The sequence below is a fragment of the Ciona intestinalis genome, chromosome 8 (genome assembly GCF_000224145.3).
Source record: "Ciona intestinalis chromosome 8, KH, whole genome shotgun sequence".
Lineage (NCBI taxonomy): Eukaryota > Metazoa > Chordata > Ascidiacea > Phlebobranchia > Cionidae > Ciona > Ciona intestinalis.
The window spans coordinates 4,277,656-4,291,180 of record NC_020173.2 but is presented as its reverse complement, the minus strand read 5'-3'; the positions used below and the strand labels follow the sequence as shown (position 1 = coordinate 4,291,180).

Sequence of the window (13,525 nt, the reverse complement as noted above, 5' to 3'; positions counted from 1 at the left end):
AAGAGTTCACAAGCTCTTCTGTATCAATCCTAGTATCGTATATATGCACAACAGAAGTATGCAAATACTAATACGGCCTCTTCCTATGTTTCCGCAGGATTACTACAGGGCCATGATAGAAGCTAACCTAAACATTACTTNGCCTGTGTGGATGGACTGGTTCCATGGCGGTTTAAATTTCCACCACGAGCATCACTGCTTCCCTCGCTTGCCGCGGAATCGCATGCGAGAGGTTAGTCTGATGATCAAGAAGATCTGCAAGAAGCATGATGTCTTCTATGACGAGTGTTCCTTCTCAGAGGCTGTGCTGAGAACACTTTCAAATATGTTCCATAAAAGTATTTTATTCCAACAGAAGTACCCGAATTTATAAATTCAAAATAGTCCACCAAAGGGTTTATCTATACTGTTTGTTTTACCTTTAGCGTACGGTTTATTACAAGTTTTGGCGTTTTAATCAGAGAACCCATGTTAGCGGGTCGGTTAATATTTAAATTAACTTTAACTAGGGCAGTTTAATCTTCCCTAACCCATTATCGTCTTACCGCAAATTTCCTTACCGCAAATTGTCCCAAGAAATTCTTAGTTCTTATTTTGTGCCTCGTATGTATAAGTTGTATGGGTCGTATTCCACTGTTGTCTGTTGATATCTTATTTTATACCAAACACTATCGCCTTGCACACTCAGCAATAAATATAGACCTCCCTATTCGTTTATTTATTTGCTTCATCCCTAGATGGCACTAACTTACGTTAAAACAAAACGTCATTTCTATGTTGCCATGCTAATGACGCTTTCGAAACACGAATTTTTCGCCAACTGTTTTCAGTTGAACGTTCCAATGTGACAGCGTATATACACTGCTAAAATAGTGTTTTAAATTTGCCCCTGGGCAAAAAATGCACAGTTTCGATAACAGCGAGCCTGGGCGAACAACCGTAAACAAAAAATTAGGAAACAAAGACAACGAAGTGGTGAAACTTATAAAAAATCAAAGTCACGATGACGCATTTTTGGATTTGTGCAACCGAGGCATTCAGATATTGCCCGATCAACTCTATACGTTACCCCATATACAGGTATGAAAAAAGTGTAGTTTTTATATTTTGTACATTTTAAGGTCATTATAACCTATTGGGTAAGTATATTGGGTATCCGTATGAATAGTATGTCATGTATGCGTCTTTTAATGGTATTACTTAAACTGCAAAAGACTACACATAATGAAATCCGGGGTGCTGGTAAACAATCTTCCCTTAACGTTATCTGTCAGCCAGCAAACATAATGACCAACCCCTAACTACCAACCTCTAACACTTTCCACCAGCCTAATATGTAACGGACCAGAGGTATCTTTACTAGAACCTGAAATCCTGTTATATCAAAGGAAACCTTATTTTTTTATGTGACTGGTATAAATTATCTGGAGCACTTTTTTACTTAGTATGGTCTTTTTATAACAGAATTATAATTCTAGCACTTGTACCTGGAAGGAAATCAAATCAGTCAGCTGCCCAACAACTTTTTTGATCGACTCCCAACTTTACAGTGGTTAGACTTGAGAAATAACCAACTAAAAGCAATCCCTGTGTCAATTGGAAGGCACCAGTAAGTTAGATACTAGTTTGAAAGTTCGCTTTTGCGCAAAGGATTAAATACCCATTTGCACTGTTTTTTTACATATACCAAAAAAACAAATGCTTTATCTTCTTTGAATAGTGAGATTAGTGTAGTTTACGAGAAATTAAAAATGAGGGTTTTAATTTTTACCCCAAATTTTTATGTTTTGTTTTCCAGATCAATCAAAAAGCTGCTTCTTGAAGGAAATTGCTTGACACACTTACCTTTACAAATGGGGTTAACAAAGACCTTAACTGGTACAATATCTCAACCATATGTATATATATTTTATTAAAAAAAATTGCTTATGTTATAAGTAAGTTTAAAAAACAAGCTTATAATAACTCTCTAAATAACAATGAAATTTGTTTTCTTTTTTCCTGTTGCTGTATTACAATAAATTTTGAAATATATAAATATTTTAATTTATTACACCCATTCGTGCAGGCCTTAATTTGCGTGGAAATCCCCTGGTAGTTCCCCCACAGCACATTACTGACCAAGGTGTTTACGTCATTCTATCATATTTGTGGCAGGAGCTACAGAATAGAACCAAAACCCCATATGATGAGGGTAAGTCTCACATTTGGTCTTACATATGTGTAGCGACTAGCGATCATCCCTATTATTCATCAAAGTTATGTTGTGGTATAGGTTTCATCTACCAGCTTATTTTTGTGGCTGTTATTTTGTTTTATACTGTTATGTGCTTAACTACATGAATATGCTCATATGTAATAGGTGCTTCTAGACCAGAGGATATGATTTAGAGGCCTATGTTGCCACCATTGTGATTTTATGTGTCTTTGGGCAAGACACTTCGGAGCAATAGCTTCAATATATTGGTTCCTTATGAGTTGTCTAAATTATCAGCCATGCAATAAATACTCTCACAAAGTTACATAGTGGTAACTCATGACTGGGTGTAATAGTGACACAACTCTCAATGCCATGCCACGCAAGATTAATTAAGTTGCATTCCTTTATTTAAAAACCACTAAAATACGTTTTATTCGTCCTCAGTTTCACCAGCTGTGGAGAAATTGAGCATTATAGACGACGAGAGCAACAACTCCGAGGAAGATGAAGATATGCTCACTGATGCGGCAATCTTCACTGGACGTAACATCCCATCTCCCTTGAGTGATGACTTTGAATTGGTGGTAATATCATTATCTTCAACATTTATTTTTTTACACTTGCCAACATCAGTTGTTATATATGTATATATGTGTATATATATATATATATATATATGTGTTTTTTAATTCAGACTTAAGATAAATTCTGAAATGCATATATTTACAGAGGCATGGACCTACTCCTATGTCAGCCTCACTCCACAAACCTGTATCTTACCAAGAATATAAAGGAAGGTTTCAGGGCAACAGTTTATTGGAAGGACTTCGTAACAAGTTAGTTACAAACATGAAACAAATTTTTGTTGAATTTTGTTGTGTTTAAATCATAGAGTATTATTCTAAATCCTAATTGCTATTGTGCAGCATTTTTTTAAACCACTCTAAAGCTTTTAAAACAAATACATGTTTGTTTAAAATACATGTAAAAATAATCACTTTTCTTTCAACCAAATTTAGAAAAAAAAAAAATCATAACATTACTAAAAGAACTACATGTTGCTAGATAGTCTTCCTATGCATTCCCAATAACAACAGTCGTTATAACACAAGTGCTTTTGTTTTATACACCACGTACTGCTTACAAGTCACAGTTACTACGACACATGTAACTTTGTGGACTGTGTTTTTTGTTAAGTTTTATGGATTTTTTACTGTGCGGCGACAATGTAGACAACATATTAAGGACAATCATTCGCTGCTACCATTATGGGCGTATGTGTCCCTGAGCAAGACACTTCGCGGCAATTGCTCCAATCCAGGGGTCACTAATGGGTTGTCCAAATTTAACTAATGTCTTTTTCGGGCACATAAGGATAAAGCAAGTTACATTCAATCACTACTTTCACATTATTAGATCCAGAAATTCCCCGAAAGAAATCTCGCTTGTTGACATTCACCACAAGGATGATGTGAGAAAAGATCAGCTTCGTCAGATGCGGGAGATGAAGCAGATGAACGAAGATCAAAGAAGAAAGTTAGTTCGTTCTCTTGCAAAGCCATAGTTGAGAAATATTCGAATCTTCACAAAGTTTTTAATAATTTTTTTAGTAAAAAAAGATTTTTTTTAAATTTACTCTTTAGTAAAAGTAGACCTATAATTTTGTAGTTCGGATTTTTATACAACATTTTCGCATTTATACTAGTTGCATATTTGCATTTAAACCAATTCCATATAAGAAAGACCATTTTTTCTGTGGATAAGCTTTTCGAAGTTTTAAAATCTTATTTTAGTGACAATTAGGGTAGTTTTATTTTAAGCAAAATACCCCTTAATTTGTGCCAAAACTATAAATTCTGTTTATGATCATGCATTTTTATACCTATGTAAATAGCTGCTTTTAATGTTACTTTTCAGACATTTTTATCACTGTTACTATACATGTTTTCCTATGGCTTAGGTTTTGTTTGCAGTGTTAGTTTAATATCTTGTTACTGTGAATTTATAAATCTTGTTGTGATTGTAACCTGTGTGCTGCACTTTTGTTCTTTGTCTAAAAATAATAAATTAATCAAAAAATTACTTGTTCTGCGCTTTTAAGCAGAGAAGGGCAAAGTGCAGCACACAGAACAGTCTTATTTTTTTACAATAATATTAGAAAAGCAATAGAAATGGAAAGAATAAATCAGTTATAACTTTAATGTTTAGCCTTAAAGTTTACCTCATTCAACTTTACATAATTTACACAGAGATAAAACAGTTTTGTCAAACTGGAGACATGAAACCAGAAGAAGGCAACGCCAATCGCGATCAAAAACTGGTAGAAACTATTTATGTTTATCATTTGTAAAAATATAATCTATTTTCATTTTTCTTAAATAGGCTTGCATACTGAATTGGTTTTCTTTGGAAATTTTCTTATCATCACAGCTTGCGGCCTTTTAAAATAGATATACAAGAATTTTATTAAATTTTAATATTAGATTATGTTTATGGAACAGCTGATGTTTCAATAAGACCTCCCCCTTTTGCATCCGATGAACAGCTTGTAATACACAGTGATGTGAGGGAAGAAAAAGTTGAAACTGTTCTACCTGGAGAACATAAGTTAAGGTCGGTTATGTCTAAACATGGTGTTTTATGCAGGTTAAATGACTGTACATAAATATTTAACCCTTTTTTCAATTGACACAGTATTTTTTAAGATAGTATATAACCTAAAAAACAGTTTTATGTGCGGTAATATAGTACATAATGAGTCAGAAGTACTGCAATATATGACTTGTGAATAAATACAAGATGAAGTTACAAGTTAGAAAAAAGCAAGTTACATTTATTTATTCATTCAAGTTAGTATATCTCTCTTGTGCAGAGTTAAACACACAGTGCCCATAAAGCGTAGTCACATGATAGTTGAGATACCTAATGCAATGAATGAGGTGAATCAAACAGAATCAGTTGATGAGGAAAAGAAAGAAGATAAAAATGAACCTTTTGTTGGAAAGATGTCAAGGCCTAATAGTGTTGCCAGGTAGTTTTGCCACAAATAAAATCACTAACAAAGTTACACAGTGGATAACTTGTAAGTAGCATGAGGTATATGAAGTATACGGTGCATAACAGGACTAAACTAAATGAGCAGATTAAAATAACAGAGCTTACTAGAAAGGCTGTTATGTTAAGTTCTATTTTGTTATCAATTTATAAAGTAATTTTTATAAACATTTCTTTGATTAGGAGTCGTACAAATGATGAGATAATGCAAAGAATGAAACAGCATTCCTCTCAACTTCATAAACAGTTTAAGAAGCAAAGAAAAGAAGTTTCTTCCACTGCTCCGGTAATTTTATGATAAAATTTATATTTGTAGCATAGTTCGATGCAGTTTTCTAACATCAGCATCACTGTGCAAACGATTTGTGTAACCATTGTTGACTAACAGCATATGTGTTTTCAACCAAGACACTTAACTTATACCTACATTGTTACCCCAAAAAAACAATTATCGAAGTTACATACATGGTTCTTTGTAAGTTGGCATAAACACCCGTGTTATAACGACTGATAATTTCTGGCCATGCAGGGATAAAGCAGGTTACATTGATTTAACAATCATTATTAAACTCAGTGGGCACTAATGGGTTGACCAAATAATCAGTTATACAGGAAAAGAAAAGTTGCATACATGGTAATTTGTGCGTGAGCACGAGGAAATGAAAAAAACGTGTATTGTAACACCAGGTGAAACAAAATATGTGTCATTCATATTTCGAAAAATACATCATTTTATAAATTCTTTTGACATAAAATTTAATCAAACAGAGTAAAGAGCTTCAGCGTGAACTACTTGATAGAAAGATGTCAAAAGATCCCCAACTTGAATATCGGTTTCGTGCATTCACTGGCGACACAGCGTCAGCTCATAGCAGCTCAAATAAAACAACTTCTATGTAATTGTTTAGTTTATAACTAATTTCATAACTCTTTTTCTCGGTTATGAATCTGTTATTGGAAATTTGACAGCATTTGTTAACTTAGCAAGCATTATTAAAATGTGATCAACCAATTAAAGGGTGTTCATAAGTTACCAGTTTTAAAACTGTGTATAAGCATTCTTAAAGTGATATGATGTCTCACTTCTTTGAAATCCTCCATGATAACACTGTGTATATTTTGATTGTGTACAGAACTGAAAAAGCTTCTATTTGCGGTCCAAAATTTTTGCCTAAAGCAATACTAGCCAATCTAGATTTAATTTTACATTATATAAATTAACTTTTAAGCTGTACAGATATCCTGTGCAATTGTTTTGTGGTAAAATATGAAAGTTATATGTAACATAAAACTGAAATTAATGTATTGTATGTAAGTGTGCATTGTGTTGTATATCTTGTTGTCTTTTATAATAATAACTACAAAAAACATTTGGCCACAATCTTCTGGACAAAGTCTGGTCATCTAATGGGTTGTCGAATTATCAGCCACCCAGGAAAAAAAAAAAAAAAATCACAAAAAAATTATCACCTACAAAGTACATAGCATACTTTGTAATTCGTAAGCTAGCAGAAGCGTATGAGCACCGGCGTCGGCAAGTTAGGACTAACATTCATATGAAGGGCCTCCGACTGTACGTTGTAAGCACGAGTGTAGTGTTCGAAAAATGTTCGCGGATCGCGTAAGAACGAATTCGCAGATCGAGTCTTTCGATACAAGAGGCGGACATATCGTGGCTCGTTGGTCTAGGGGTATGATTCTCGCTTAGGGTGCGAGAGGTCCCGGGTTCAAATCCCGGACGAGCCCATATTTTAGACGCAAATCGCTTGACATGGACGCTACATGAACACTATATAACGTTTCGCTCAAACTCTATTTTGTATCCTGGTTTAATCATTCGGATTTCACGCCGTCGGCTGGTTAAAATGAACATGCTTAGAAAGGGCCTCGGGCCGTGACGCTGTGGCCACAAGTGTAGTCCCAGAATAATGTTTGCGAATCGCGTGAGAACGAGTTCGCAGATGAAGTCCTACGATACAAGAATCGAGACGCCGAAGTCGGAACAGGAACACGGGATTCACTGTCGTTTAACACGTCACTTTCGGGGGCATACGGGTGTTGAGGTGATAGGCTAAGTCTGGCCTTAGTCCTCAAGAACCTCACTCACATATAGAATCGAAGTCCGGACACAAAATCTTGAACCAAGCCACTCCATACCGTCCTTGTCCATCATAAATATCGTTTTAAACGCATAAGAAATGAATTAACTCGGCCTCCAACCGTGGCTCGTTGGTCTAGGGGTATGATTCTCGCTTCGGGTGCGAGAGGTCCCGGGTTCAATTCCCGGACGAGCCCATATTTTAAAATATTTATTTTTTGCCTATCTAAAGTATAGGTTTGTGTTTGATAAATACCGTCTTAAAGCGATAGGAAAAGAGTGAACTCTTTTTTACATTTTGGCTCGTTGGTTTAGCGGTATGATTCTCGCTTCGGGTGCGAGAGGTCCCAGGTTCAAATTCAAATTATATCGTTTTTGACTGTAAATCTTCACAATTATTTTATTTCCCAATTCAATTGTTTGTTTGATTTTGATTTTGTCTTATGCGCCCATAGGAAATGAATGAAAAGCACGTTATAGGCTACCACACATTATATAAAAGAATACGAGACAGCTACATCCTAATTATACATAGCCTATAAGAGTGGCATAACGAAACCAGCTTGCTTTATCTAGAAGCATACAAGACGCCGCTAGCAAACTCTTATCAAAGTGCGCCTTTTATCTGGTGCTCTCTTTCAAGTCTATAAAATAAAAAACTTTTGCGCTGCTTTAGATAGTTTTGTATTAACTGAAACACTGTAGACAATATCAAGTGTATGGCTTGCTTTCGAATGATTTGTTTACTGCTAGTCGTAGGATTGCTTCTGCTTACAGTTGGATATTTCAAGATAATGAGACAAGTTTCGCCCGGGCACTCGGGGAAACTTCTGGCAAGTTACAAGAAAACAGGCAAGTTATACCCGCCCAAGTTGTCGAAAACTGCTGATAATGAAAGTACACCTGTGTCCATCCAGTTGAAACCAGGGTAAGCGTAATAGTGTGACGATTTATTATTTATTCCCTGTTCTGTCACTCAGGCGATACTTTGCGGTCCTTAGTTCTGTTAATTCTTACATTCCTTTGTTCCAGTACTCGCCTAAATAACGTGCTTTCGGCGCCGCACGTGTTAACGCGTTGCTTGCATTTGGTTCTTTTCTCGTACGTATTCTGTTAAGATCGTGCAAGCAACAGTTAGTTGTATGGTTTACCGTTAAGTGCTTCAGTGCAAGTGCAATACGAATGTCATTTTTAAAGCGTTTTAATTATTGCTGCCGCTATAGCACAGTGGTAAAAGCGCCTGTGTCGTAAAAGGGAAAATGTGCGTATGTCATGCTGGGGCAGGACACTTACTTTGTTTCGTTTTTAATTAAAATATCCTAGGCTTTTGGTATAAAATATAATTTAATGTATATTTTAAAGAGTCTACAAGAGTACGACAACTGCCAAAGTAAAACACCCAAAGATAGTAAAGCTTTCATTAAACGAAACGTCAACATTCATTCATGAAAAGCCGACATCCACTGATACGATGGCATCTCAATTTGCACCGGAGGCGATTAGATATTTGCAAAATGAATTAAACCGTATACTCTATCCACTTGAAAGTGTTAAAAATAAACCGATTAAAATGGAAATTAAAGCCAAATGCAAACCGAATTGTTTAACGAAGTTTTCTTACAAGTTAAAAATCGAACACGACGACGACGATGACTGAACAACAATTTATTTATTTTTAGATCAAAACTTGTCAAAATCTATTTTTGCGTTTTTGTTGTTTTTTTTCTACATCTCCAAAATCAATGCTATTAGTCGTTTACTCTCTGTTATCGCTCCATTTATAGAACATTAACTGCCTGTCCAGCATCGTTTTATAGCCAAAAACCAAAGCAGATTTGTCAAATTTTTACAGTTTCTTTTTTGGTACCCTTGCTTTGCCATATACTTTAAATAAATTTCGTACTACTACTACTGTAAAAAAGCATTAGTCTTTTTCTGTTTGTAATATACAGTAATAAATCAAATCACAAGTATAGACCATTAGAGAGCAAATGCAGTTTATCCATACTCGTATTATCCAATTCCACGGCCCGCTGTATGTTATAGTTTTTAGAGATAAGGTGTATATATATTTATTTTTATAAAATATTCAGATTTATTTTGCAGTTATGTGGTGCATTGCCATTTACGTGGAAAGGGGTGTGTAACAGCAGTGCTATAACTGCACAAACCGCACATGGCACACGTTATAACGAGGCTGTACGCCAAAACAATGATAAAGTGACGTAGTGTGGCGTCATATCGTCATCATGGGACAGAATATGCTTATAGCGGAAAGTAGGTGTTTCCCTCTACCGGTCATTGAAAGTGCACTGGCGTGCTAACATGTTGTTTACTTCAATGTTCCTCATTCTAAAGTTATACAGCCATTAAAGTTATTTAGTGGAGAATGAAGCTTTTAGCTTTGATTTTAATTTTACAATCATTAGAAGTTGTATTGGGGTCTTGGTATTCGCTTGCTACGACCGAGTACTTCGTTAACGCAAGTGGAAAGATTGTTAAGAGCTACAAAGCTGCAGTAGAAGCGTGTGCTTTAATGAACGCTACACTTGCTCTCGTTAAAACTGAACAAGTTCACAGTTTTCTAGTTGAGAAAATTGGTAACGTTACAAGTGAGTAACTGAGTATCCATTTGCTCGATTATCCGTTTTTTTAACGAATGAAAGTAACTTATTTATTCTTTCTTACGAGTTGTCACGTATATGACTTTTACAGGGAGAGGGCAATATGTTGCTGTCAATTTAGAGTTTAAACAACCAATTCGTCACCATTGCGTTGGCGAAATTGCTCAACTAAAGCGCCCCTCTCACTTGGATAAACCTAATATATATTAATCATTCTAGGTATACCATATTCTTTCTACATTGGTTTAAAACGTTCCAATGTAAGCACAACCGGATTCCAATGGAACGACGGGGCAAACGAAACCGCGAGTAATACGCTGTGGTTGAAAGGGGAACCGAACAATAATTACAGGATAGAAAATTGCGTTCAAATGGGACTTCGCGAACCGCGCAAAATAATATTGTACAAATGGAACGATGTATTTTGCAATGCACCTGGGCGCTACATATGTCAACGCTCTGGAGGTGAGTTGGTATATTTTAAATGCTTCATAAAATCATCTGTTAGAATCAATACATAATAGTGTTGTTTCTTTGGTGAAATACTACCTTTAAACATTGCATAACGTGGGGTTTATATTTTAGCTATAACACCCACCGCAAGTAAATCACCTGCGCCCTACTACGTCATAGCAATTGTGGGTATTATTTTTGTTGCAGCAGCTGGTTGTGCTTTGTTTTACTTCAAGAAGAAAGGGTTCGTATGTGTTTTGCAGTTAATTGGAAAGTTTTGTTGGTGTTTTTCGAATTCCACTGTCTAGTTACCGACGCTGTTATATATAGTAGGATGGGGGAAGATAAGACACCTTTAGCACAATATCGAAGTATCCTGATCGTTTTTAACCAAATAAAACGGTCTATGGGAGTCGTGATAGTACATTTTTTTAATTCTTTAAATGTCTTTATTGTTTTCTACCAAACGTGGGAAGAAATGGATTGAAAAGGTGTCCCATCTCCCCCCGCCCCACTGTATATATAGTGTGCTAAGAAGTTGGATTTTGGTTGGCCTGATAAATTCTATCCTCGTTTAGTGGGAAATTAAATGTATAGTTGCCACTTCCATGCTAAAACTTAAGCTGTTTAAATTGTTATTTTTTTAGAAATCCCGCATCAGAAAAACAAGTCACCAACGATGCAGTTGTAGTAGGTATGTGTTTTTTCGCGTTAGTTGCAAAAATACCAGGAAGTCCAACAAAGTACTGAAACAATTGCTATTTTTACAGACAACGTCATTTACAATGGGTACAATAACACTCTGGAAAGTCCCGTGAACACAGTAACAGACATGCATGGACATTCTGCTGTATACTCCGAGATCACTGATCTAATCTAGTGGTTCTTAAAGCAGAACCGAAGTCGATTTTTATAAGTGAAGATCAAATAGTTCGTACTGTGCTTAATGTGCACGTTGAAAATGGTACCGTCATTAAGATAACTTAGGTTTGCAACGGTTACGTTGGAAACATTTTTGTCTCACTTACCCCGACATGTATACCGGAGATCCATTACTACTTTTTTTCACGGCCGTCTATATACTTATTATTATTATTTATATTATTTGTCACCTGGTCAATACTAATCCACTTATTGTGTTACATGAAATACCTGATGCCATAACATCATTTATTACACTTCGACCAAAGAGATTAAAACCAGATTGGTTTTTATCTCTTTGCTTCGACCATGTTTGACTTGTATTAAATGTAGAGTTGAGCGCAATTAACCTCTTTTGTTGAAACCCCGTAGCTTCACTGTTATTTTAAGTAATCGGACCTTACCCATGTAGAATGGATATAATAGAAACGCCTTAATTGCTATATGTTAAATTATTTTATATTTCCACGGTAAAGAATTTAACTTACATGACAATAGTGTTTGCATGCAAAATCAGAACTCCCGTATTCCTACATGTCATCTGTTTCGATTTTCGTGACGTCAATAAATCAGCTGCACGTCACGTAAAAATCAAACGTGTGTAATGTTTATTATATATCGTTAATGAATTGTGCAAACAGGATGTACATTTTGAACTCTGAACTTTAGGCTCAGATTGCTGGTGGGCGGACATACACTTTGTGGCAGTATAAATGCTTCCTTTTGTTGTAATTATTCGACTAATAAGGTTGTTTTAATTTATACCTGAATTTCGTGATTTTCAGGCATAGAATCGAAATAATGAGGTTGTTATTTTTCTTTATTTCTACATTACATGCAGTTACAGCGTCAGAATTCCTGCAAGCTGAACGACTGAGGGGTGTTTCTTTAACAAGTAAATTTTAATGTTTTGGTGTTGTGTATCACATACATATATACATAATATATATTAATGTCAACTTTAATTTAAAAAATACAACGTATTTGTCACAAAAGTATTTTGTATGTATATTCTCAATATAAATCCCTATTACATTTACATAAATATATTTATTAAAAATTTAAAATAATATAAAAGATTATACATATAAATATATACATATGTATATATTTATAAAAAAAAATAAAAAAGTAAATAAACATACAATAAACAAAACTACGATATTTATCAGAGACAAGCTTATACAATCCTGCTGCTGATTTCACCTGTTTTGATGGAAGCAAATCAGTAAAGTTTGCGTTAGTTAATGATGATTATTGCGATTGTCCCGATGGATCAGACGAACCTGGCACCTCTGCGTGTCCCAATGGATCATTCCACTGCACTAATGCTGGTAATTTAACATAAGTTTTTGTTAACACCTGCACTTTACATAAGGGATTTTTGGGTAAATATAAGAAATTTTGATTTGGACAGATATTTTGTTAGTATTTGCACTTTACATAAAATAATAATCGCCTTTGTAAAAACTCTTTTAAAATAAATAACCTTATAAATACCCCAATATAAAATTCTTATAAAATAATCTGGGCCACCCTATAAAATAAATAATAAACAATAATTAATTTTCTTTGACATGATTCTCTCTCCAGGTTACCGACCAACCAACATACCATCATCGCGAGTAAATGACGGAATATGCGATTGTTGTGACGGAAGTGATGAATGGAAACATCCAAATATTTGTCAAAGTATTTCCATATTACATCAGTTATGATTTAATTTAACTATATTAACTATTATGTTTAAGAATTTCGCCGGAGTATAGTTTATTATTTGGCATTTTTTTTTCGGTTATGGAAGAGCATTCCAAGATAATATCATGTTTTAATTTAAACATGTTTAATTGAACCTGTTTTAATTTAAAGTATCTTATTATACTCAAGCTGTTTCACAACATACACCATTGCTTTCATGTAAAAAGTATTAAAAAGAAGAGCAGCCTAACACATTAACAACATTTATCATTTGAAATAGGTGTACTGGTTATTTGTATTCATTTTTTGTTTCGACTGTTTTTTTAAAGTATTTGACTATTTTTCAGACAATTGTGTTGAGCTTTGGAAATTGGAGAAAGCTCGATTGGCCGAAGAAGAAGATCAAGCAAATAGAGGGTTCGTTCTTAGACAAGAGTTTTCAAAAACTGGTATTTCTAAAAAAGTTGAAAGACAGGT

At 34.8% G+C, this 13,525-nt stretch overlaps 4 protein-coding genes and 2 non-coding genes across 9 annotated transcripts in view; all 6 read left to right on the top strand.

Annotated features, from left to right (window-relative positions):
* Positions 1-6,624, top strand: part of LOC100177846 (leucine-rich repeat-containing protein 27) — an 8,010-nt gene extending 1,386 nt beyond the window's left edge. The window contains exons 1-12 of one of the 3 annotated variants that reach the window (XM_002130039.4): positions 532-1,080; positions 1,479-1,609; positions 1,799-1,878; positions 2,069-2,194; positions 2,645-2,784; positions 2,930-3,036; positions 3,617-3,736; positions 4,450-4,520; positions 4,702-4,813; positions 5,073-5,231; positions 5,438-5,540; positions 6,023-6,622. In XM_002130039.4, coding sequence (XP_002130075.1) covers positions 901-1,080; positions 1,479-1,609; positions 1,799-1,878; positions 2,069-2,194; positions 2,645-2,784; positions 2,930-3,036; positions 3,617-3,736; positions 4,450-4,520; positions 4,702-4,813; positions 5,073-5,231; positions 5,438-5,540; positions 6,023-6,154 — 1,461 coding nt within the window. In that variant the 5' untranslated portion in view covers positions 532-900 and the 3' untranslated portion in view covers positions 6,155-6,622. Of the gene's footprint in view, positions 1-531; positions 1,081-1,478; positions 1,610-1,798; positions 1,879-2,068; positions 2,195-2,644; positions 2,785-2,929; positions 3,037-3,616; positions 3,737-4,449; positions 4,521-4,701; positions 4,814-5,072; positions 5,232-5,437; positions 5,541-6,022 lie in introns of those variants that run through there. The other 2 variants (XM_002130083.4, XM_009861053.3) reach the window with 2 other exon arrangements.
* Positions 6,625-6,928: 304 nt separating this feature from the next.
* On the top strand, positions 6,929-7,000 carry trnap-agg. The gene has a single exon. It is a non-coding gene; the product is annotated as a tRNA-Pro (tRNA).
* A 477-nt stretch (positions 7,001-7,477) lies between these two features.
* trnap-cgg lies at positions 7,478-7,549 on the top strand. The gene has a single exon. It is a non-coding gene; the product is annotated as a tRNA-Pro (tRNA).
* Positions 7,550-8,000: 451 nt separating this feature from the next.
* LOC100180200 lies at positions 8,001-9,327 on the top strand. The gene is made up of 2 exons (XM_002129955.4): positions 8,001-8,280; positions 8,715-9,327. The coding sequence occupies exons 1-2, from the start codon at positions 8,072-8,074 to the stop codon at positions 9,007-9,009; spliced, it is 504 nt and encodes a 167-aa protein (XP_002129991.1). The 5' UTR covers positions 8,001-8,071; the 3' UTR covers positions 9,010-9,327.
* A 128-nt stretch (positions 9,328-9,455) lies between these two features.
* On the top strand, positions 9,456-11,935 carry LOC100182545 (C-type lectin domain family 4 member G-like). The gene is made up of 5 exons (XM_002129910.4): positions 9,456-9,964; positions 10,196-10,441; positions 10,562-10,673; positions 11,077-11,123; positions 11,200-11,935. Exons 1-5 carry the CDS (start codon positions 9,742-9,744, stop codon positions 11,307-11,309), a joined length of 738 nt encoding a protein of 245 aa, XP_002129946.1. The 5' UTR covers positions 9,456-9,741; the 3' UTR covers positions 11,310-11,935.
* A 202-nt stretch (positions 11,936-12,137) lies between these two features.
* Positions 12,138-13,525, top strand: part of LOC100180203 (glucosidase 2 subunit beta) — an 11,936-nt gene continuing 10,548 nt past the window's right edge. For both annotated transcript variants that reach the window (XM_026835566.1, XM_018812789.2), the window contains exon 1: positions 12,138-12,245. In XM_026835566.1, the coding sequence (XP_026691367.1) occupies positions 12,152-12,245 (94 nt within the window). In that variant the 5' untranslated portion in view covers positions 12,138-12,151. The remainder of the gene's footprint in view (positions 12,246-13,525) is intronic.

What these genes read in the sequence shown, in the direction of transcription:
- LOC100180200 (XM_002129955.4), top strand. Translation starts at nt 8,072, where the DNA reads ATGGCTTGCTTTCGAATGATTTGTTTACTGCTAGTCGTAGGATTGCTT. An exon ending in TCCATCCAGTTGAAACCAGG is followed by an intron (nt 8,281 to 8,714) that starts GTAAGCGTAATA and finishes TATATTTTAAAG; the next exon opens with AGTCTACAAGAGTACGACAA.
- LOC100182545 (XM_002129910.4), top strand. Translation starts at nt 9,742, where the DNA reads ATGAAGCTTTTAGCTTTGATTTTAATTTTACAATCATTAGAAGTTGTA. An exon ending in GAAAATTGGTAACGTTACAA is followed by an intron (nt 9,965 to 10,195) that starts GTGAGTAACTGA and finishes TAATCATTCTAG; the next exon opens with GTATACCATATTCTTTCTAC. An exon ending in CAACGATGCAGTTGTAGTAG is followed by an intron (nt 11,124 to 11,199) that starts GTATGTGTTTTT and finishes CTATTTTTACAG; the next exon opens with ACAACGTCATTTACAATGGG.